General features: G+C 45.1%; 1 protein-coding gene and 1 long non-coding RNA gene across 4 annotated transcripts in view; one reads left to right on the top strand and one right to left on the bottom strand.

Annotated features, from left to right (window-relative positions):
* RNF180 (ring finger protein 180) overlaps positions 1-10,317 on the bottom strand; it is a 136,159-nt gene extending 125,842 nt beyond the window's left edge. For all 3 annotated transcript variants that reach the window (XM_077816918.1, XM_077816919.1, XM_077816920.1), the window contains exons 1-2: positions 10,236-10,317; positions 4,362-4,500 (exon numbers count right to left, since the gene is read on the bottom strand). In XM_077816918.1, the coding sequence (XP_077673044.1) occupies positions 4,362-4,463 (102 nt within the window). In that variant the 5' untranslated portion in view covers positions 4,464-4,500; positions 10,236-10,317. The remainder of the gene's footprint in view (positions 1-4,361; positions 4,501-10,235) is intronic.
* LOC144264920 (uncharacterized) overlaps positions 7,156-24,077 on the top strand; it is a 43,266-nt gene continuing 26,344 nt past the window's right edge. The window contains exon 1 of the long non-coding RNA XR_013346129.1: positions 7,156-7,307. This is a non-coding gene — a long non-coding RNA (uncharacterized LOC144264920). The remainder of the gene's footprint in view (positions 7,308-24,077) is intronic.

Raw genomic sequence — 24,077 nt, 5'->3', positions numbered from 1 at the left:
TAAGGAGGGAGCACACAATATTCACACACACATTAGGGCCCCTTCACATGATTAGATGCATGTAAAGTGGCATTATCATAAATGAAAAATCAGGCTCTCAGCCTTCCCACTACCATCAGGACCCATGGGGATAGTTGGTAAATTCTTGGCCCAATAGCTCCATGTTCACTTACTGGCTGCCAACTTTGCCAGGAACATTTGGGATGCGGAGGCCTGCTCACTTTCCCCAGTTGTGAGACAACTGGTGAGAATTTCCAGCCTCATATGCTGGCAAGCCAGCAAAGCCCTGTCTCCCGTGACATCGCTCCTCATCACCTTGATTGTCGTATCTTAACTGTGGGCACAGAATCTGTGACTCCATCCTGGGAGAGGACATGGGATGGAGTGGCTGCTATTGGGGCTACTTAGCTACCTTTAGAGGGTTTCACCCTTCTTAGAGTCACCAACTTTCTACTTGCACAAAACTGAACACCCTTGCCCCCGTTCTTGCCCCGTCTCCCCTCCGAGGCCCCGCTCCTCAATCACTCCATTCCCCCCCGTTGCTCACTTTCCCCACCCTCACTCACTTGCTCATTTTCACCAGGCTGACTCAGCGGGGTGAGTGCAGGAGTGGGTGAGGGCTCTGGCTAGGGGTGCGGGCTCCAGGGTGGGGCCAGAAATGAGAAGCTCAGGGTGCGGGAGTGGGCTCTGGGCTGAGGAAGGGGGTGAGAGCTCCAGGGTGGGGTCAGGGATGAGCGGTTTGGGGTGCAGGAGGGGCTCTGTGCTGGGGAAGGAGCCAAGGGATTCAGAGTATGGGAGGGGGGTCTGGGCTGAGGCAGGCGGTTGGGATGTGGGAGGGGGTATGGGTTCTGGGCTTAGGGTGTGGGTTCTGGGGTGGGGCCATAAATGAGGGGTTCAGGGTGTGGGAGGGGGCTCTGAGCTGGGGCAGGGGGTTGGGGTGTAAGGGGGTGTGAGGGCTCCAGCTGCAGGTGCATACTCTGGGGTGGGGCTGAGGATGAGAGGTTTTGGGTGTAGGAGGGTGCTCTGGGCTGGGATCAAGGGGTTTGGAGGGCGAGAGGGGATCAGGGCTGGGGCAGGGGGTTGGGGCATAGTCAGGGATAAGGATTGCAGGCTCCAGGCAGCGCTTACCTCAAGCAGCTCCCAGAAGCAGTGGCATGTCCCATGTCCCCCTTCTGGCTCCTACACAAAGGCACGGCCAGGTGGCTTTGCGCGCTGTCCCGTCCGCAGGCACCGCCCCCGCAGCTCCCATTGGCCGCAGTTCCTGGCCAATGCGAGCTACGAAGCTGGCGCTTGTGGTGGGGGCAGCGTGCAGACCTCCCTGGCTGCCCCTACGTATAGGAGCCGGACTGGGGACATGCCGCTGCTTCCGGGAGCCGCATGGAGCCATGGCTGGCAGAGAGCCTGCCTTAGCCCCACTGCGCCTCTGACTGGACTTTTAATGGCCTGCTCTGCTGTGCTGACCGGAGCTGCCAGGGTCCCTTTTCGACCGGGCATTCCGGTCAAAATTGGACACCTAGCAACGCTACCCCTTCTCAGCATTCCCATTTGATTCTGTGGTTGCAGAAGTGTTTGGGCTCCATTTTGCAGATATGCGTCAGGCCAGAACTTGGGCCTACCACTTGAGATAAAAATAATGTTGGGAAAAAAATCGATATATTGAGACAGCCATATTTTTATGGACATATGAATGATGAGTTCTGAGAACAATAGCCTATGAGACTCTAGGGCTTTAAATAGTGTAGTTATGGAAACCAATATGCATTTGTGAGTTTGTAACTGTATAAAATCACTGATCACTGACTGGCTGTAAAGCAATATTTAATGCTATACTGTTTATATTATTCTCTTAAAAGAATGAAAATTAATTTCAATCCCTACTCATTACATCCTTCTCCACTGGCAAGCCTGGCATTTTGGAGTGTTTCTGGTACATCAGAAAATCAATATAGTGTATTTTGTTAACTTTTCTCTTTGATCCAACATCAAAAAGATGTCAGCGGGATGGTGAATATCTTGGGAAAGACAGCTTGATAATTAATTGCTGTTGTAAAGCAGCAGGAGGTGCTCATTCATTGTTTTCTGTATGATTATTTTTAATTAAGATGTTGTGAATTAAAAAAAAATAGTATTTTAAATGTTAGGCCACTCTGTTGTAAGAGACATCAGCTCTGGTGAGTTGCGATATTTTTTTAAATCACATCTTCTATGCCTCACCTTTTTAAAGTAAATAGCAGCAGTCAATCTGACACGTAGAAGTATCTGGCATATATAATTTAACTAAAATGCATGTCAGTATGAAACCCACTGTCATAAATACAAAGGGAAGGGTAAACACCTTTAAATCCCTCCTCGCCAGGAGTTCTGACCTGCATTCCTGCTCTGGTCCCAGCAAAAGCAACACACAGACAGACGGAACCTTAGTTTCTCCCCCCCTCCAGCTTTGAAAGTATCTCGTCTCCTCATTGGTTATTTTGGTCAGGTGCCAGCGAGGTTATCCTAGCTTCTTAACCCTTTACAGGTGAAAGGGTTTTTCCTCTGGCCAGGAGGGATTTAAAGGTGTTTACCCTTCCCTTTATATTTTATGACACCAAAAAACTCGCTGTTACGATATATTAAGGCAACGAGTTTATCGGGATTCGAAAAAAGGTTTGGACTTTTACATGAATAATAAAAATATCTACATTTACACAAGCTAGCATACAAATGTATAAGGCAGGGATCAGCACCTTTGGCACGCGGCCCACCAGGGTAAGCCCCCTGGCGGACTGGGCCACTTTGTTTACCTGCCGCGTCTGCAGATTCGGCCAATCGCGGCTCTCACTGGCCACAGTTTGCCGCTCCAGGCCAACGGTGGCTGCGGGAAGTGGCGCGGGGCGAGGGATGTGCTGGCCGCTGCTTCCCACAGCCCCCTTTTGCCTGGAGCAGCAAACCGTGGGCAATGGGAGCCACGATCGGCCGAACCTGCAGATGCAGCAGATAAACAAACTGGCCCGGCCCTCCGGGGGACTTACCCTGGCGGGCCGCGTGCAACGGGTTGCCGATCCCTGGTATAAGGCATATCAACCCTCATCATGCTACAGAACAAAGGTAATAACTAAGGTCTAGAGTCACAAAGGGAACTTATGCATTGCAACACCTAACTCCTAGTTTCCCTGCTGCCCAATACAATTCACAGTCCCAAGTTAGATCCCCAGACCCCCCATGCATTATATGGGGAGAGTTAGGAGCCTAAGGGCATGTCTACACTTGCCATTTAAAGTGGAAAAAGTCCCTTTTTGTGCAAAAACCATACAAGTGTCTATATTTGCCAGTGACTTCTTGCGGTGAAACTCAGAAGTTTCACCGCAAAAAGAAAACCACTTCCACGAGAGGCGTACAGCTCTTACCGGTGATGCATTTGTGGTGATGTGCAAGTAAAGACACGTTCTTCCTGTTTACAGAGCTTTTAGCCTCTGGAGGATATCCCACAGTGCCTAGGTGACCGTTCTGGCCAGCAGCTCTGATGCCAAGTAAAAACACATCCACCCCATCCCTGTAAACACACAAACCAGCGTTTTACACTCACCGGTTCCCTATCACTGGTGAAACTTACAGCGCAAAAACTCTGCAAGTGTAGACACACCCTTAGAAAGGGATTCTCAGAAGCCAGAAAACTGAATGGAGAGCTGCCTAAGCTAGCCAAGAGTGAAATGTGGAGGAAATGGGCAAAGCTACAAAAGGTATGTCTACACCGCCTGCAGGAGCGAGCGTCCCAGCCCAGGCTGACAGATAATTGTATTGATTTCTGTAGGTCGCAAATGAGGGGTGTGTGCTGTGGTGAGGGGTTATGTGTATTTGGGGTAAGTGTGTGTGTTATTGTGCTTGGGTTGGGTTGTTGTGTCTTGGGGGGGGTGTTATGCTCTGGGAGAGTTGTGTTGATTTATGCAGGTGGCACTTGGGTCAAGTAGTCTACCATCTGTGCAGTCTCCCTCATACTACCAATGAAACTGATGTATGCAAATTAGCTGCAGAGTAAGGGCGGTGATTAAGCTGCCTCTGACATTGCATTGGTCTAAAACTCTTGGCATGGCATAGATACATGCCTTACTGTAGCTGTACACCACACAGGAGTAATTTGTTAAATCAAAATGGCTAAGAACATAAAATCTGGATGGTAACAGACAACAAAACCCAGTGATGATTCAACCTGGTGATATTCTGAACACAAAGAGCCCTGAACCATGCTTGCTGCTGTTTTCATCACTTCACACTGACTGTACAGACAATTTGACTGCAGAGTGACACACAGAGACATTCCTGGAATCTTTTTATATGTAGATACTAAATCAAGGACAATGGAAAAATAAAAAAGCTATACTTACTTCAGATAGTTGTTTTCCATTACATTTTATGATGCAATCAGAATTTGCTATGTATTTTCTACACTTCCAGCAACGAAGCATGCCACCTTCTAGGGTATTCATTTTAACTTCTGGTTCTTCAATTGTTTATCTGTTAAAGCTATAAAGACAATAAAAATGTATAATTTTCTTAAGTACCTGTAATCTGTTCAAATTACAGAGGGCGTCAGCCTACGATTCTTAGTCACATGAGCAGTCCCTAATCACACTAACAACAAATACTACTACTATTTTGATTTTATATAGTACCCTTCATCCAGTTTGTTAATTACTCCTGGAGGAATTCTGCATCAAAAACATAAAAATTCTGAGCACAATATTTAAAAATTCTGCAAATTTCATTTGTCAAAATAACACTACATAATCACACCAGTTTCAGTTATTTCAGTAATTTATTTCAAAATACCTGTCAGCAAGTATGTCTGTAACAATACAGACACTCACAAAAATTCCCCCAGGAGAAGAGTGTTAAAGACACCTCTACGACAGCCCAGTTCCTGTATCTTTCCCTCCTCCCTCCCCCAGAGCTCAGTCGGGGGGGGCCAGACACCTATAACCCCTCCCTCCCAGAATCTGGCTATGGGACCCCCCCCAGCCAATACACCCAAATCCCCTACCTCCCAGAGCCCAGCCGCAGAGCTCCCCAGCCCAGACACCCGCCCCCCTACCCCTCAGAGCCCAGGGATCCAGAGGAAGAAATAGACTGATGCTTGGTCCCAAGCTTGTGTGGGGTTTCCTGTATGTCACTGTCTCCTTCCCTCAGGGCATGTGGGGAACTGCAGCTGCCTTTAGCTCCTTCCCCCTCCCCCTGGCAGTGTCTTCTATATGCGAGCTGGGCTCTGCTGGGTCCAGAGGCCCTGAGTGGGGGCCAGCAGCACTGCAGCCCATTTCTGTGAGGGAAAGGAAATTCAGCATGCACATTAATTTCTGCAAGATTGTGCAATATTGCAGATTTCCCCTAGGAGTAAACAGTTATATAGCACCATATATCTGCACGGTTTTTTAGAATACCAAAAAGACAAGGTCCCTTCCCTAATGAGTTTACTATCTAAAGCTCTGATCCTGCAAGTTACTCTATGTGAGAGGATCCCAACCACTACAGTGAACAGGGACATCACTCCTGCCCAAGGGTCAGCCCACTTGCAAGACAGAGACTTAAATTAAGACACCACCAAACAGAGAGAGATGACAGTTGATATTCGGTCTTTGCTCACCACTGTAGTCCATAATTTTCTTTGATCCTTCCCCGAAGACTCTTCCCCATCCCAATTTCTCTTTCAATCTTTCTGTCAGGGACCTCATAAAACTCTCCCTTTCCCCTGTCCTCCCAGAAATCCACCTCCGGTTCCAGTCCCCTGCTTTTTCTGACTTCCTTGGGCCAGCTACTTGAAAATTAAACCTAAAATTTATGTGTAAAGGGTCCCTTGGATCATGGCGCTCTGGCCATCCCTACTCTAAGCATTGAAAGATTACATTGCAATTAAAATCGGCATTTAAAATTATTGGCAAAAGATCACAGAAGGATTCTGTGTGTTCCTGCAAGATCAATTTGCAATGGAGTCAACCATTTCACGCTTATTTCTATTGACTTTTCACTAATACAAACTTGGAGATATCTAAGAAATTGTTTGAACGGCCTATTGCCTTCCTTTGCATTTCTCTCTAACAAGCAATAGCCTAGGCTGCATGTCATCTATCTGCTTGGTTTCTGAAGAAAGATCATCTGATTAAAGGAAAAGCGATGAAATGATCCACATATTTATGTCAAAAACTGAGTACTTGTTTCAGCAGAAAGTACTTGCTCTTCATTTTGCTTTTTCCTCCACAGTAAACTAGGCTTCTGCTCTCTTACCAAAGCTTTAGTTACAACAATATTCTGTTTACTTAAATGGTAACTATGATTATAACATACAACCAGACTATTAAAAAAACAATGCTCAGACACTGAAATAGGACAGATCGCTTAAGTGCTTTTCATATTTTTCTGCAGCTTTCAATTCACAGGTAAAGTATGAATTTATGTTAAAACTCCAGTATTCTTTTATTTCTAGACAAACTAATAGACTAGTATTAGTAGTAAGTAGGAGCTTCAGATCAATATTAGTTGAATGAAAGATCATGGTAGATGCATTTAAGCAAAAAGAGAATATTCACATTCAAGACCTTGTCTTGCACATGGCAAGAATTTGAAAAATGCAAATGCTTTGAACTACACAGAACATCCCTGTATCTTGAGTTTTGCTTACACAGTTACAGTCAGCACAGTTATTTTAGTAGCCCATCAGCATATGACATATTTGAAAGCAGCAGTTAAAGGGTATACAAATGTTAAATGTCTCTCTCAAGAAAGTATTCAATTCAAACTCAGGTTTTGAAATGTAATGAATAATACCACTCAGGGAGTGCTGCTACAAATATAATTTTGAACACACCTTAAATGCATTGTGAAAATGTAATTCCAAAGTATGCATTACAAAATTAGCTTTGATCTATTTGACTGATGATAGTCTTTCTTGCCTATTTTTATAGGGAGCCAGGGTGGCTTCCCTCCGAACCAGAGGGTAAAGAGCCACCCTCTCAGCCTGAGTGGGCGGGGCCAGACCAAGCTTACGCCAATCCCTGGAAGGGGGGGGGTGGAACAGGAAGTACAAAGGGCGGGGCCCTTTGCCCAGTGAGGAGAGCACCAGGGGAGGGAGGGAGACACAGGCTGCTCCCTTGTGATCCTGCTGCCGACCCAGGAGGAACCTGACCGGGAGGAAGGCCTGTGGCAACTGCTGCTGAGTACCTGGAGGGGCCCGGCTGTAGCCCAGGCCAGCGTGAGCCTGACACAGAGAGGGAGCTGGAGCTGCCAGCAGCGGAATACCCAGATGAGCTGGAGGGACCGGAGAGACCCGCCGGAGAGACCGGGTAGGAAGTAGCCCAGGGGCAGAACTGCACCGTGGGGTGGGTGTGTTTGGTCAGCGGGCGCGGATAGCCCCCCACTGACCAAGTGGCAGGACCTTCGCCTCCCACCACTGTCAGGGCCCTGGGCTGGAACGCAGTGGAGTTGGGTGGGCCTGCGTTCCCCTACCCCGGCGCTCCCCTGCCTGAGGGGCATGCCGCAGACTCGTGCCGGCACACCTTTCCCGCTAATTCCCCAGCGCCCGAAAGGTGTGACTAAGGCCTGCCAGTGGGATCATAGCTCTCCATTGCCCCCTAGGGGCTTGGAGGACTGACTGAAACCTGTCACAATTTTATAATATAGATTTATAATTATGTATTTAATCCAACAATGCACCAGCGAGGATCTCAAGAGTACAACAAATCTATAAGGACTACAAGGGGTATTTCTTTGTATACAGTTTTGAGTTTCTTTGACTAGGTCAAATTTGTATTTCAGAAGTTTCCAAAAAGCTCTAGTCCTTGACATTTACCTGTATTCAAACAAGGCCTGTTTATCTATATATTATGCACCATTTCATTTTTCAAACCATTAAAAGAATCCATTGTATTATAACATCTGGCAGGCACTCAATCATTTATTTTGCTAAATAGATGATCACTTGTTTTGTTGCTTCACAATATGAGCATTTTCAAAACAATTTTTTCTTATCTGCCTCATGTCCACCTGCAAAGACATTTTAGTTAATTTTATGCATTCATAATAAGTATTTTACAGTAACTGTCTCATTTCTTTCTACTTTTTCTGTCTGACAATGCCTTTAGTGTACAGCTATGTCAAACCATAGTTTAAAAAATGGAAATAAATAACTTGGAGGAATAGATTACAGCAGTTTGCAGTATTTTGCCCTAGCAGTTGTTTTTAATGAGAACATTCCTGAAGGTCTATTAAAGTTCTGCACACCTGTGCTTTTCTTCAGCTCTCACTATGGAGGAAACAGACAACCTATAACCCAATTTGTTGCAAATAAAGATCTGTGTAACAAAAGGTGTTGGGTTTTTTTTTAAAGTAAATGCCTGCATATAATCTTCCATAATGACCTCTTCTTCATTAGTGCTAGACTTGGCACAAATGTGTCTGTGGGGTTTGTATTTTGCAGAAGCAGAATATGAATTCTTACAGAAGTGGATAAAGGGAAAAACAGGTACAGTCTTAACAATAGATTACTTTGTTCTTTTGCAGTGAGTCTATACTAAAATGAGTAGTGTTTAGGGTGACTGCTTCTTTATTAAGTACTTCCACAGCAGTACCATAGCAATTTTAATTGTACAGTGCTGTACTATAATAGCTGACTAAAATTAATAACAGGATGGAGAACTTCACATTTAAATCATTGTCTCATATGTTCAGAAACTTCTAGCTGAAGAGCACTGTGAACTTAAAAGGCTAATCATAGCCAGAATATGAGTTCAAGCCACCCCTATATGCAGAGAGGTTAGTAGTGAGGTACCCCAAGAATCAGTGTTCGCACTATTGTTCAATGTAGGTAACTAGCAACCTAGAAGGTGGAGTGAATAGCAAGGAGACAATATTTGCCAGTAACTTTTTAGGTTAGTCAAGACTTGTAATGACCATGAGGACCTTCAGAAGGACCAGAGAAGACTAGGTAACTGGGCAATACAATGGAAGATAAAATTCAACATAGACAAGTGCAAAATAATTCAAATTGGAAAGCATAATTTAACAACTAATATACACCAGAGTACATTCTGAATTAGTTTAATTTCTCTTAAACGAGATGTAAGCATTGTGGACAGCTCAGTGAAGACATCCCTGAAAATATTATAATACTGTTACACAGGTGGAGTGGAGAAATCCACAGCCTCCTTTCCCCAAACACTGATCAGCTCCAGTAGCTCAGCATTGCTTCAAGGAGGGGATCCTTTGCTCCCTGGAGCAGGCATTGTCACCTGGCCGGATAAGTGAGTACTACCCCAGACAACAGGAAGGGGAGTTTCAAAGTTTTTGGGGCTTTACAAGGGGAGGGGTGGATGTCTGTTTACCTGGTGCAGAGCAGCTACCCAGAGTGGTCACCTAGGCACTGTGGGATATCCTGCGGAGGCTAAAAGCTGTGTAAACAGGAAGAATGTGTTTTCACTTGCACATCACCGCAAAAGCATCACCAGTAAGAGCTGTACACCTCTCATGGAGGTGGTTTTCTTTTTGTGGTGAAACTTCTGAGTTTCACTGCAAAAAGTCACTGGCAAGTGTAGATGCTCCCACGGTTTTTGTGCAAAAGAGAGACTTTCTCCGCTTTCAATGGCAAATGTAGACCTGTCCTTAAGCACAGCAGCAGTGCAGCTGTAGCGCTAGACAAGCCCCAACTCCCTGGTCTTTACCACCCTTCTTCTAGGCAGCAGGAAGGCACAAAACATTTGAATTGTATTTGGTCAGAAGGGAACCCGAAATCCACAGAGCTCGCCAAGCCTGCGGATACCAGCAGCGCTGGCGAGGGATCCCGGGGGTCGCTCACGCTGGCCTCGGCGACCCACTGACAGCTGAGCTATGTCTTCATTGCACAAAGCGGTGAGATCACGAACGCCAATCAGCTCCCTGAGGCACAGCCCCGGGGGTAGGGTGACCAGGCCGGGGGGAGGGGGGGAATAAGGGGAGAGGAGCCACAGGCGGGTTTTCCCTCCCCAACCACACAAGCAACCTGTGGCTCGTCTCCCCGGGGGCGGTGACCCAGCAGCAGCGGCCTCGGCAAACTCCCGCCGGTTTGGCGGCCAAACCCTCCCCGCCCCACGGAGCGCCGCACCCAGAAACGGACCCAACGCACGTCCCCCCCAAGAGGGGCCTGCCCCGCAGGGCTGCGGGCGGCTGTGTCCCGGCTGGCGCGGCCTCCCCGGCTCCGGCGCAGCCGGCCAGGCGGAGCTAGCAGAGCCCCCGCTTACCGCTCGCGGCTCGCCGGGCGGGGGTGTCCGTCGGTCCGGCCGCTCGAGCAGGCGCGGGGCCGAGTACTGGCGGAGATCCCGGGTGGGCGCAACAGCTGCCGACGGGAAGAGACGGGAGACAAACAGCAACGAAAAGCGCTCCGCGGCGGTCGGAGTCCTGGCCGGGGGGGGAGGGCGAGCGCTGCTCGGCGGGGAGCTCCCCAACCCACGCGGGATGTGGGGCGGGCCGGGGCTGGGGCAGAGGCTGCTGCCCTTTCTCCTGCCGCTGCTGCACCGGGGAGTGCGGGGGCTGGGAGACGGGGTGGGGGCTCCGCGCGCCTCGTGGGGTGAGGGGGAGACAACAGGGCAGCGCAAGATGCCCCTTCACTCAGCTGGACTGGGCATAGGTTTTAGGGCTGGGGTCTAGATCCTTTCCCTGGGGTCAGCTGCACGTTTAACGGCCATTTGGATGGAGGAGCAGATGAAGGCACTCTAGTGTTGGTGTCCCAGAGCCCCTGTCAGGGACCAGACCCCATTAGGCTAGGCGCTGTACAAACACACAATCCCTGCACATCTTACAGACTATACCACAGGAGACAACAGATGGCTAGAGCAGACGGGTGTACAAGAAAACAAAGAGACATTATCAGTGACAGGCAGGAATCACAGCACAACAGCAGTCTAACCCTCAGTCAAGTTTTTTGTAGGAATCATCCCATATAAACATCCCCTATTAGAAACTGGCTCTGAGTTGTGTTGCCAATCATCAGGCAGGCTCCAAAAAAAAATCATGACTGGTATAAAACACATGAGATTTGTAATAGTAATAACTTTTAGGTTCATTTTATTTACCTTCAAGTTTTTGAACCATCAGGGTGCACCAGAGTCATGTTTCCAAGCTTTTCTTCAAAACCATTAGAGCTAGATACTTTTTTAATGAAAGCAGAGTCTCATGTAATCACAGGATTCCAGGAGCTGGGGTTTTAAGTATAACACCAAATATCTCAATAATTCACAATAAACATACAGCAAAAATACTGCTGTTTCAATGGGACATTTGAACTTTCCCATCAGGCTTTTTAAACAAATCTTCCTCATTCAGCTTGTCCAAGTCTCACATCCATTTAGAGTATAACATAACAATGGCTCTACGGTCAGATCAATGGTTCAGCTACCCCAGTATCCTGTCTTCTCACAGTATCCAATGCCAGATGCTTCAGAGGGAATGAACAGAACAGGACAATTAGCAAGTGATCCATTTCCTGTCATCCAGTCCTGCTTTGTGGCAGTCACAGGTTTACGGACACCCAGATAATAGGGTTACATCCCTGACCATCTTGGCTAGTAGCCATTGATGGCCCTATCCTCATTAACTTATCTAATTCTTTTGAACCCAGTTATACTTTTGGCCTTCACACCATGCCCTGGCAATGCATTCCACAGGTTGACTGTGCAGTGTGTAAAGAAGTACTTCCTTATGTTCGATTTAAACCTGCTGCCTAATAATTTCAGTGGGTGACCTTTGGTTTTCACGTTAAGGGATAAATAACATTTCATTATTCTCTTTCTCCAAATCATTCATGATTTTATAGACCTCTATGCCACCCGCAGTAAAGTCATCTCTTTTCTAAACTGAACAGTCCCAGTCTTTTTAATTTCTCCTTGTATGGAAGCTGTTCCATACCCCTAATCATTTCTGTCTGCCCTTTTACACTTGACTTGCCAGAGTTTATGCTCCTTTCTGTTTTCCTCAGTAGGATTTGACTTCCAATCATGGGCGGTGGGTATAATAGGCCAGGGGAGACTCTGCTTCCTCAGCACCGCAGCGGCTGCCTGACTCCTGGTTGCAAGGTTTGGCAGGGGAAGTTTTTGTTTTATTATGCCCCAGGCAGGTTCCGGGGTGGCTGAGGAGGCAGTATGTGCTATTCAGCTTCCTGGGCTCATCAGTTATCTCCCTGGGCTCCAGAGAGATTACTGATGAACCCAGGAAGCTGCGTAGCAAATACCTCCTCTTCAGCTGCCCTGGAACCTGCCTGGGGCATAGCAAAAGCTTCTTCCGAGGAGAGTCCAAGATGCTTTCCCCTCACAGCAGCTTGGGGTCTAGGGAGGCACAGTGTTGCTGGCTCAGGGCACCTCGGGGCAGGGCAGCTCAGGCCTCTGGCCAGCCTCAAGCTCCTCCAGGTTGGGGGCGGGGGGGTGTGAGCAGTAGGGGTGGAGCTGGGGGCTAGCCTCCCCAAAGTGGGGCTTCACCCGCTGCCCATGCTTCCAATTTTTAAAATATGTCATTTTGTTTCTAACCACCTCTTTCACTCTGTTTAACCATAGTGGCATTTTTTGGTCCTCTTACTGTTTTTTTAATTTGGGATATATATATATATATATATATAGTTTGAACCTCTATTATGGTGTTTTTAAAAAGTTCCATGCAGCTTAGAGGCATTTCACTCTTGTAACTCTTCCTTTTTAATTTCTGTTTAACTAGCCTCATTTTTGTGTAGTTCCCCCTTTTGAAATTAAATACGACTGTGGTAGGTTTCTTTGGCATTTCCCCCCCTACAAGGATGTTACATTTAATTTCATTATGATCTCTATTACCAAGCACTTCAGCTACATTCGCCTCTTGGACCAGATCCTGTGGGGGCACTTAGGACTAAATCAAGAATTGCCTCTCCCCGGTGGGTTCCTGGACTAGCTGCTCCAAAAATCAGTCAATAACAGTGTCTAGAAATTTTATCTCTGCCTCTCGTCCTCAGGTTCATGTTCCCATTCAATATGAGATAGTTGAAATCCCCCATTATTATTGAATTTTCTATTTTTGTAGTCTCTCTAAGCTCCCTGGGCATTTCACAATCACGGTCATCATCCTGGCAAAGTGATCGGTAGTATATTCCTAGTGCCTATATTTCTTTCCTTGGTCTACATCAACTCAATGTATACCAAATTTGCCTTTATCTTGCACCCAAACTTGCTGTTGTTAGGATATAGATATTCAGGGTGTGTGTAAAGGCCTATACTCTAAGAACTTAGGTGTATTCTTATCACTTGGCTAGTTATAGAGGTATAAAAAAAAAGAATAAAAATCACGGTCTGCCAGTGTAAGAGCCTTCTCTTACTGTTTCAGAGTAGCAGCCGTGTTAGTCTGTATTCGCAAAAAGAAAAGGAGTACTTGTGACACCTTAGAGATTAGACTCAAATAAAGTTGTTAAGCTTTTGTGAGCTACAGCTCACTTCATTGGATGCACAACACAGCTGTCTTAACCTGGGCTGTCTTTACCTTTCAGAGTAGTAGCCGCGTTAGGCTGTATTCGCAAAAAGAAAAAGGAGTACTTGTGGCACCTTAGAGACTAACCAATTTATTTGAGCATAAGCTGTAGCTCACGAAAGCTCATGCTTATGCTTAAATAAATTGGTTAGTCTCTAAGGTGCCACAAGTACTCCTTTTTCTTTTTGTCTTTACCTTGAGACTGTTCAAAGAAGCAGTAAAACATTTGTCTCCATGGATGCCCATGGATCTTTTACTCCAAAAATTCCAGTGGAATACAGCAGACCTCCATCATATTTTGTCCAAAATAACCAAAAACATTTCACATAAGTATCCAAAAGTACTCTCCATTAAAACGCCAGAAAAACATAAGTGTGGAAAGGCAGGGGGAGAGGTGGAAAGAAACCAATTAAGCCTGTCAGGTCAGTTTAAAGTATAGGCTACCAGCAGCAAATTAAGTAAACAGAGAAAAAGAAGAAGGAAAAGAAGAAAAGGACATAGCTAGCTCTGAGCCAAGAGTAGGTTCCCTGGGTTGAAACAGGTGGGAACCCGTATCCCCAGGTTCTCATTCTAGCTCCGGGAGAAGAGTGAGGGTTATCTGCTCCTGCAAACCCTGCCATTTTGCACTTTGAAACTTTTTTTTTCCCCCTTCCCCTTCTTTCTCTCCACTCCCTCAGGACCAAGTCCCAGCTCCAGTCTCTAAAGGTAGTCTGTTAACTCTGCTTTTGACTTTAAACCCTATTGTGCCAAATCATCTTTAAACTACCCCTAACTAATTTACAACCCTTCAGCAGCCCTTGCTGAAGCAGCACCAAACTTGAAAGATTACTGGCAGCTTCCCATAATGCTGTCCTTACTTCAAACCTCTCACAAGCAGACTGAAGGGCCTCCTTTCCCTGGAAGGCATTCAGTCCCAGTGGGCAGGGACCTTCTTCCACTACCCATATACCAAAGGAGGGTGGGCTTCTCAGCCACCCCCATCCCTCTGGGTCCCCTAACACTTCCTCCATTTCCTTTTTAATCTCATCCCAGATTGACCCCTGCACCTGGTACGGGCCCTGGTTCTTCCTTATCCGTTTATCCAAAAAATCCTTTACCCTGGCTTGCCAGAACCTGCAACTATCGTCACGAGAGTTCGCTATACCCCCTCCAAGCAGCTGCATGGACTGTTGGGGAGGGGGACTTACAGGCTGCCACTCACCTAACCGATGCGATGCATCCAAGTCACCGGCACCAAGATGTTAGGGGGCTTATTCCTTCACCCACTTACTTCCCTGGTCCTTCTTGCATGAACAGAGAGCAACAATACCCGAAGTCCAAAGGTGCAAACAATTCGAGGTTTATTGTGGTGAACTTCCAGCAAGCATGATTCCAGTTTCCTTCCTTAGTGTCCCCCTTCCCAGCTCTGACACCACAGAGCCCCACTTGTGTCCCTGTTCCCATTCCTGCCCTTAGCTAAACATGATTCCAATTTCCCCACCCCCATTCCCTGTTCCCATTTTCCCCTTTAGCAAAACATGATTCCAATTTCCGCATTCCCTGTTCCCATTTCCCCCCACCCACCCACACACTCACTTCCTGACTGACTGCAGACTATATAGTTTGAGCATAAGCTTTCGTGAGCTACAGCTCACTTCATCGGATGCATCCGATGAAGTGAGCTGTAACTCACGAAAGCTTATGCTCAAATAAATTGGTTAGTCTAAGGTGCCACAAGTACTCCTTTTCTTTTTGAAAATACAGACTAACACGGCTGTTACTCTGAAACCAGACTATATAGTAAAACTTGAGTTCTCCTTAGCTATACCTTAACCAATCATTTTCCTGAAATTTAACTAACCAATCCTAACATATTGTAACATGATTATGTAACCAATTATATCCCACCACCTTAGTTAGTTTACACCCAGCAAAATTAATTATACAGCAGACAGAAACCATCACAGAACCAGACAGAGATTATACAGACAATAGGGAAATGGGGACTACAGTGATAGAACAAACACAGAAATGAGGTTTCAGAGTAACAGCCGTGTTAGTCTGTATTCGCAAAAAGAAAAGGAGTACTTGTGGCACCTTAGAGACTAACCAATTTATTTGAGCATGAGCTTTCGTGAGCTACAGCTCACTTCATCGGATGCATACCGTGGAAACTGCAGCAGACTTTATATACACACAGAGAGAGGATTTCACATCCAGGCTATTGATAAGTGAGTTCTTGCCAGACAGGATGCTATCAAACTAAGTTTCCTTTTACATCTTCTAGGCACTTCCCTTTCTCTGGAGGCGATAGGCATTATCAGGACAGGATTGTATTCCTAACAGCCCAATAGCACCTTATTTGAATGTGACTAGCTTGGAATGTGAGGATGTGACCATTCGCTTCCCAGTTTATGGCTACCTCTGCTGCTTAGCCAAAGGCCTTAGCCTAAGAACAGGGCCTCAGACTATCACAGTAAGAGAAGGCTCTTACACCAGCAGATCGTGATTTTGATTCTTTTATACCTCTATAACTAGCCAAGTGATAAGAATACACCTAAATTCTTAGAGTATAGGCCTTTACAGACAGGCCTGAATATCTATATCCTAACAGCTGTTATCATCTATTGTTCAAAAAATATTTATAGCTTAAATCCTAAATCATGAGCCTGAGTTTATAGAAGTCCTTACTCCATCCCTGTCTCAATTATTTTAATCTCCCTGAGTTTGCATTCATCCTGGACTATACATTCAGTGTCTGTACAGATATTTTGCAAGCTACTTCTATTTTTGTGTCTTTGTTGCCGGCACCCAGTGCCGAGAGGCTAAACAACAGCTGAAGTTGGTTCGCTGCCCGGTGTGCTACACCCAATAATCACAACGGGGTGGAGAAGCAGAAAAGTTTATTTGCAGCTGCAAAAAGGTACAGGGAGAATAAAATCTCAAATCCTGCACACAGAGCAGGAAGTTACACAGGCTTTTATACATCCTTTTTCCCAGCATACTTATCCAATAGCAAGCTGCCTTAAGTATCCATATAGCCAGCCAATCCAGTTCCCAGCTAGTGCCCTTGTGCTCTGTATCATTTCTTAAACCATACATAAATCTGCTTTATTCAGCATTGTTCTTCCATATCTGCCCTGTTTGGCCTTGCTTAGTTTCAGGCAGTCTGACTCTGCAGCATATTGTTGCAGATTCTCAGCATAACTGCTGTGTGTGCCTCCAGGCGGGGCGGCCAAGGACACTTGGGCCCAGTACACAGAGCTGCTGCGAGTGCCTCCAGCGGGAGGGGGGGCCAAGGACACTTGGGCCTAGTGCGAGGGGGCTTCATCGACACTCGTGGTCTTCCATCCCCTCAAGTTACCTAGTGGCCATGCCCCAGTGTCCCCAACATCTTTAAAAACTTGTTAATGATCAAACCTGGCATCTTTTTACAGTGCTATAAGGTAAAGTCACTTCCCACACAGGGGTTTATGTAAAAAAAATCCTCTTTTAAAGATGAAGTCATCCGTTTCCCATTTTAAGATAGAGTGGTCTGCTGGTAAATATTTAAATATATAGTTACCTATCATTTTTCCCTGATGCAAGGAAGGGTAGGTAGAATAGGACCTGAGGCTGGAAAGTTCCAATTTGTAAAGAAGACCCAGTTTCCAACTCCTTCTGCCAGTCTTACTTCTTGCACTCCAGATAGGCTTCATCCCAAGGAAGAATAGGTGGTTTCCATCACTGCACTGCCCTCCCTTCGAGATTGTGGCTGTATGACTCTCTAGAGACTAGGAACCTCACTGATGGATTGTCATGCAGATCCAGTCAACCAGCATGTTCATCAGCTGCCCTTGCTACATCCCTCATCCTTGAAAAATTCCACTAACATTTTCGGGTTGTGCTGAATACTCAGAGCCCCCTCCAGTGGAGGAGAGTATGCATCTACTTTCTGATGTTGCAAACTCCCATCATAGATATTCTATGGCTGGTTAATGAGTTATAAAAAGAGGCCAATATATTCTAGAGTTGTAAAATTGCTGTCAAGTTTCCTTCCCCACTCTGAACTCTAGGGTACAGATGTGGGGACCTGCATGAAAACCTCCTAAGTTTACTTTTAGCAGCTTAGGTTAAAACTTCCCCAAGGTACAAATTAATTTTATCCTTTGTCCTTGGAATATCCACTGCCACCACCAAACTCTAACTGGGTTTACTGGGAAACGTAGTTTGGACACGTCTTTCCCCCCAAAATCCTCCCAACCCTTGCACCCCACTTCCTGGGAAAGGTTTGGTAAAAATCCTCACCAATTTGCATAGGTGACCACAGACCCAAACCCTTGGATCTGAGAACAATGAAAAAGCATTCAGTTTTCTTACAAGAAGACTTTTAACAGAAATAGAAGTAAATAGAAATAAAGGAATCACCTCTGTAAAATCAGGATGGTAGATACCTTACAGGGTAATTAGATTCAAAACATAGAGAATCCCTCTAGGCAAAACCTTAAGTTACAAAAAAGACAGACAGAAATAGTCATTCTATTCAGCACAGTTATTTTCTCAGCCATTTAAAGAAATCATAATCTAACACATACCTAGCTAGATTACTTACTAAAAGTTCTCAGACTCCATTCCTGGTCTATCCCCAGCAAAAGCAGCATACCGACAGACACAGACCCTTTGTTTCTCTCCCTCCCCCCAGCTTTTGAAAGTATCTTGTCTCCTCATTGGTCATTTTGGTCAGGTGCCAGCGAGGTTATCTTTAGCTTCTTAACCCTTTACAGGTGAGAGGATTTTTCCTCTGGCCAGGAGGGATTTTAAAGGGGTTTACCCTTCCCTTTATATTTATGACAATTGCCATGGAATTCTTCCCTTCCCTGTAGAAGGCTGATCCTGAAGCTAAGCTTCTAGTTTTTTAAAATGTTCATGGCCCTTCTGATTGTGGAGAAAAATCTTGAAAACATGAACATGAAAAATTGATGCATTGTTATTTTCCTGTAATCTCACAAACACTGAAACTATAGTTCAGTGGTGTGAGCTATCCCCATTCATCACAATAGGTTACCAACTCTGCAAGCTAAAAACACTTTAAATCTCAACATTTAACAATTTCACTACTCATAATTTTAGCAAGAATTATCTAGCTTGTGCTTTTCCCAATGGCAAACTGCCTCCCACCTCTCTCCTCGTGAGGAATTTGAAATCTAAAGCCATGTCTACGCTACCACTTTTGTCAGTATAACTTATGTCGCTCAGGGGTGTGAAAAAACACACCCCTGAGCAACATAACTTACACCGACAGAAGTGCAGGTATGGACAGCACTATGTTGGTGGGACAGCTTCTCCCACCAATGCAGCTACTGCCGCTCACAGAAGTGGTTTTATTATGTCAACAGGAGAGCTCTCTCCCATTGGCAAAGAGCGGCTACACGAGCGATCTTACAGCGGCACAGCTGCACCACTACAGTTGTGTTGCTGAAAGCTCACTAGTGTAGACATGGCCTAAATAAGTAAAACAGGAGATAGTGTACTAATTGTTTCAGAGTAACAGCCGTGTTAGTCTGTATTCGCAAAAAGAAAAGGAGTACTTGTGGCACCTTAGAGACTAACCAATTTATTTGAGCATGAGCTTTCGTGAGCTACAGCTCACTTCATCGGATGCATACCGTGGAAACTGCAGCAGACTTTATATACACACAGAGAATATGAAACAATACCTCCTCCCACCCCACTGTCCTGCTGGTAATAGCTTATCGAAAGTGATCATCAAGTTGGGCCATTTCCAGCATAAATCCAGGTTTTCTCACCCTCCACCCCCCCACACACAAATTCACTCTCCTGCTGGTAATAGCCCATCCAAAGTGACAACTCTCTACACAATGTGCATGATAATCAAGGTGGGCCATTTCCTGCACAAATTCAGGTTTTCTCACCCCCCCACCCCCATACACACACAAACTCACTCTCCTGCTGGTAATAGCTCATCCAAAGTGACCACTCTCCCTATAAAGTCTGCTACAGTTTCCACGGTATGCATCCGATGAAGTGAGCTGTAGCTCACGAAAGCTCATGCTCAAATAAATTGGTTAGTCTCTCAGGTGCCACAAGTACTCCTTTTCTTTGTACTAATTGTATTGTTGTGGGTTCAGTGAAGCATCCTTGAAGCTGGTGGGTATGGCAGCTACCCTTCATTTAAGATAGCTGTGTGAGAGTTAAGTGGCCACCTAAAAAAATGGCATATACGAGACCACCCAGGAATTTGAACCATGTAGGAAGAGGAAATTGGCTGGGCATTGTTTGGGTAAGCGTGTGTGTTGGGGCCGTAAGCAAAGAAACAATCTCCCTTTATTTTGGTTCCAGCTGTCCTCAGGAAAACAAGACTTTGTACATTCTTTGTAAACAAACACGATTGCATCAAAGGTACCAGATTCCATCATCTCTCCTTCAAACTAGAAAAAAAAATACAAGAATCTGAATTTGGCAAGTCACTCAAATCAAAAAAGATTATTCATTTTCACAGTCTCACACTGCTAGAGAATCCTATGCACAATTGCAGTAGTCACACCGGAACTTGGCAAACTCAAGCAGGCGATTAAGACATTTTTTAGTTTGCTTTTCTGGTCATAGCAGGAGAATTGTCCAGACTGGCTAAGCCAAGCTTTTATCAGCCAGGAGCCAAAGATTGGAGAGAGGCATCAGAAGAAAGACGTATGAGAGAGAAAATAATATGATTATTGTATAGTATTTGTCCTACTGTAGCATCTAGGAGCACTAATTATATACCAGGACCCCATTATGTTAGGTGCTGTACAAACAGAACAAAAAGATAGATTGTAAGCTCTTTGTGGCAGGGACTAAGTTTAAGCCAAGAGACAACCGACAGACGGACAGACAGACCAATGGGGGAGTACAAGGAAACAGTATTTGTCAGCATGATAAGCATTCATCTCCGCATACCAGCAGCCTAACCATTTGAGTTTTTTTTATAGGCATCACAGCACAGGAGAGTTTTAACAAGGGATTTGGAAGAGGAAAATGAGAGGCAGCCTGGGAGAAAGCACAAAGGTGCTTGTTTGGAAAATTGCAAGTGAGAGATGGAGGCTGGCAAAATGGGTCGATTGAAGGCAGGAGCTGCTATCCTGATAGTGAATGAGCGATGATAGGTATGATGGGGATAGGCTGTGAAGAGCCTTAAAAATGAATATAAGTAGCTTATGTTTGATGCAGTAGGGTGTGGGGGAAGCCAGACAAGGGGTGACAGGGTCAAAGTGACTAGCTGGGGAAATGATCTTTACAGCAGCATTCTGAATGGATATCAATGGGGCAAGACTGATTTGACAAGGCCAGAGAAAAGATTTTCTAGTAATTGAGATGCAAGATGATGAAAGCCTGGGCAAGAGCTTTAGCTATTCGGATGTATAGGAAAGGCCATATTTTAGAGATGTTATGCAAACAAAATTGGCAAGATTTAGCCTGGATGTGAAGCCCTACAGAAAGGTCTGAGTAGAAAGTGATACCCTGGTAATATGGGTAAGTGACAGGCAGGAGGGTAGGGGTTGTCCTCAGTGACTGAGGAAAGAGATAGCAGGGAGGGCTTGGGCAGAGGAAAGTTTAAGAGCTTTGTTTTAGTCATGTTGAGCTTGAAGTGATGGCCAGACATCCACAAGGAGCAACCTCAGGTTCACATTCCAGGTGTCGCTCAAGGTTCATTTGATTCAATGGAGAAGGTGCTATCAGCTGGCTCCCTTCTCACCTAGAGTGGTCTGGACATTTCTCAGGATCAGGAACATGGTGAGATGGCAAAGCCTAGGGTCTCAGCAAGTGAGGACTATGATGGTGAAGCTTGGTGTTACAAAGTTGCACTTTTCTTCTTCCTCTCCTCATTCCCAACCAAGTTGCCAAGTGCTATCTGGAGAAAAAAAAAACTGTTCAAAAAGTGGGGACAACTTTGTCTCATTGAAATTAGACAACCAAAACAAACATCCATATATGGGAACTTCCTTACATCTCAATAACATTTTGGCCTGTTATAACACTTCTGTGACTTTACCAGGAGCTTTTGAAACTCCTAATCCCAGGTCTTCACTTCAAACCCATCCAGAGTACATTCTATTCTATATAGGTTCTTATACCACCACACTCATTACTGTAGGAGCCGAGCGATTTCCAGTAGCGCGTTAAGCAACATGATTAAACATCTGTCATGTATTGGTTTACTATCCTCTCTCCAGGGGGAGAAGTGTGTGCAGTACAGTGTCTTATTTTGGTATGGTTTGGTGGGGGAATTTTTTGTTTGTTTGTGGTTGTGGTGTCTCAAAAGTCACATTGCTATGTATTTATGAAAAGGTGGCAAGGTCAAAGACATAAGCCTTGCACTTTGTGAGGTTTGTGAGGGTCTTTAGTTCCTGGAGAAATTCATTCCACGATTTTGGCCTGGCACCCAAGAAAGTTCTGTCTCCTGAACAGATGAGCTTACCAGCAATGGAAATGGTAACAGCAATGACAACAATAGCAGGTAGGGTTGAGTCCAGCAGGAGGAAATATCAGTGGCATCAGACATCCACTTCCTTCAAATAAGTAGTCTGTCTTGTCATGATGGCCCTGTCGCCCTTTCCTGCTTTGGAAGAGAGGTGGAGAGAAGGGAGTTATAAAGTGGCCTCCTAATCAGCAAGTGGTGGCGAACGCTGGAGGAGCAGGGCTGAGGCTCAGGGCTCCTTCCTCGTATTAGAGTAGAGCCTTTGGCAGCCTCGTTCATGGTGATGCTTCTGTGCTGAAGGAAGAGGCTGCCTTACTTTCACCTTTTAGACAATTTCTCTCATTTGTTTCCAAATAATTTCTTTAACTATAACCTGTGCTCATTTTTATAAAACAATTTTATATAATGTGTTGACAGGTCAAGATAGCCTTTGGTCACATTTACTCATATTGGACAGTTAATACTCCCAGCTGGGAACAAGCCACAGTTTACACAACATTACACAGTGTCAGTTTTCTGAGTTCTTACTTTCTTGAACTTTTGGGGAAATTTCTGCTGCTGCAATATGTGAAGACCATTGTTTAAATTACAGATAAAAACTGACAGTGCTATCTGCCACCTTGTGATTCTGACAAGATTTCTGGTAACAACATAACTATGTAGATTGGAAGCTTCTTGGGGCAGAGACAATTGTTTTGTATATATTTGTTCAGTTCCTAGCACATGGGGCCCCAATCCTCATTAGAGCCTTTGGACACTATTGTGCTTTAAATATTGAGCAACACCACAGCGTAGATCTACCAGAATAGCCCTGCTTTCAGCTATTGCAGCTTAGAGGAAAGACATCACAGACATTATTGAGTTTGTGAACTCAAACGTCACAGAATATAAACAGCATAGTAACTTCTTTGAAAATGAGCTAGCTCTGAAACCATTTTTTCCATCTCGTTGCATCTCAGTCAACGAGCTATTACTCCCTCTTCACAAAAGCTGTCTCTTATTTCCGAAAAGAAGGATCATCAGGGTCCTTTGTGAGTCTAGAGTGATGATTACTGTTGGGATGCTGTGCTAATTGCTTCTGCGTTGCTCCGTAAAGCACATTGGTTGCTCACTAAAATAACTGAAAGATGTTTTGGCTCTGACATGATTGAATAGTCATTGTCCATAGAAGCTGGAGAGGATTATTTTGGAATAATTTTAAATAATGTACAATATATTAAAAAGTAAAACTGAAAGAAGCAGTATACAAAAGAAATATATGAGAGCTGAACTGCTGGGGGTTAACAGGCACTTAAGGAGAGGGTCTCACTAGTTTCTTTAAAGAGGAGAGAGAAACAAGAACTCAAATAGAAAAATGAGGAGGAGTTAATTAAAGACCAGGCTACACCTGTTTTTGTAATTAGTTTAGGGTCCACTCCAGTGAGATACTGGATGAATGGAAGTGGAGGGCAGTTGGAAATTTTATTATTTTGCTAATTGTTTTGTAGTTGTCTGTGTGTTTCTTTGTTTTCATCTCTCCCTCCCCTTTCCTTGCAACAATTAATAGGTTAGTGGTTGTAGGCATTGTGGAAGGAATAAGGAAAGGGTGGGGCCCTACATAGAATACTGGGATTTGATGACCCTGGGGGAAGAGCCATGCAGACGGCAATGGGAAAAAGAAATGAAGGGGGCTGTGTGACTTGCATCACAGAGGGAGCAGAAGGAGTGAGGAAGGACATGATAAGAAATAAAGATATAGGCTTGAGTTGAAGTTGTGCAGGGCTTTGAAAGAGAGGGCGGGGGCAGGGTGGGAAGAATTTGCTGCGGGTGCATGATATAGGAGTGTACTGTGGGTGGCCCAGCATGCTTGGTTCCCTTGAGGAAACAGTAATCTTTAACATTAGTAAAGCAGAGCTTAAGTTAGCTCCTTGTTTAAAAGTGATCAACAGCGTCACTGTTTGATTTACAGAAAAGGAAAACAATCTCCCATAACGCTAGTTTAGTTATGCCGTATCACTGTTCAAAGCAGAATAAAAATAGAAGATTTGGTCAAAATCTTGGCCAATAATTGGAAAGGGTGTTAATTGTAATGAATGATTCAGGCCAGGTGGTGAATTTTAGGCAACAAGTCTGATCACTAGGTCACCAGAAATCTGATCTTGTGGGGAGCCAACGTGCTGTTCTAAGG

This window comes from Eretmochelys imbricata, chromosome 5, assembly GCF_965152235.1.
Source record: "Eretmochelys imbricata isolate rEreImb1 chromosome 5, rEreImb1.hap1, whole genome shotgun sequence".
NCBI lineage: Eukaryota > Metazoa > Chordata > Testudines > Cheloniidae > Eretmochelys > Eretmochelys imbricata.
The sequence above is the reverse complement of the archived record's forward strand: the minus strand, read 5'-3'. Positions and strand labels throughout refer to the sequence as shown.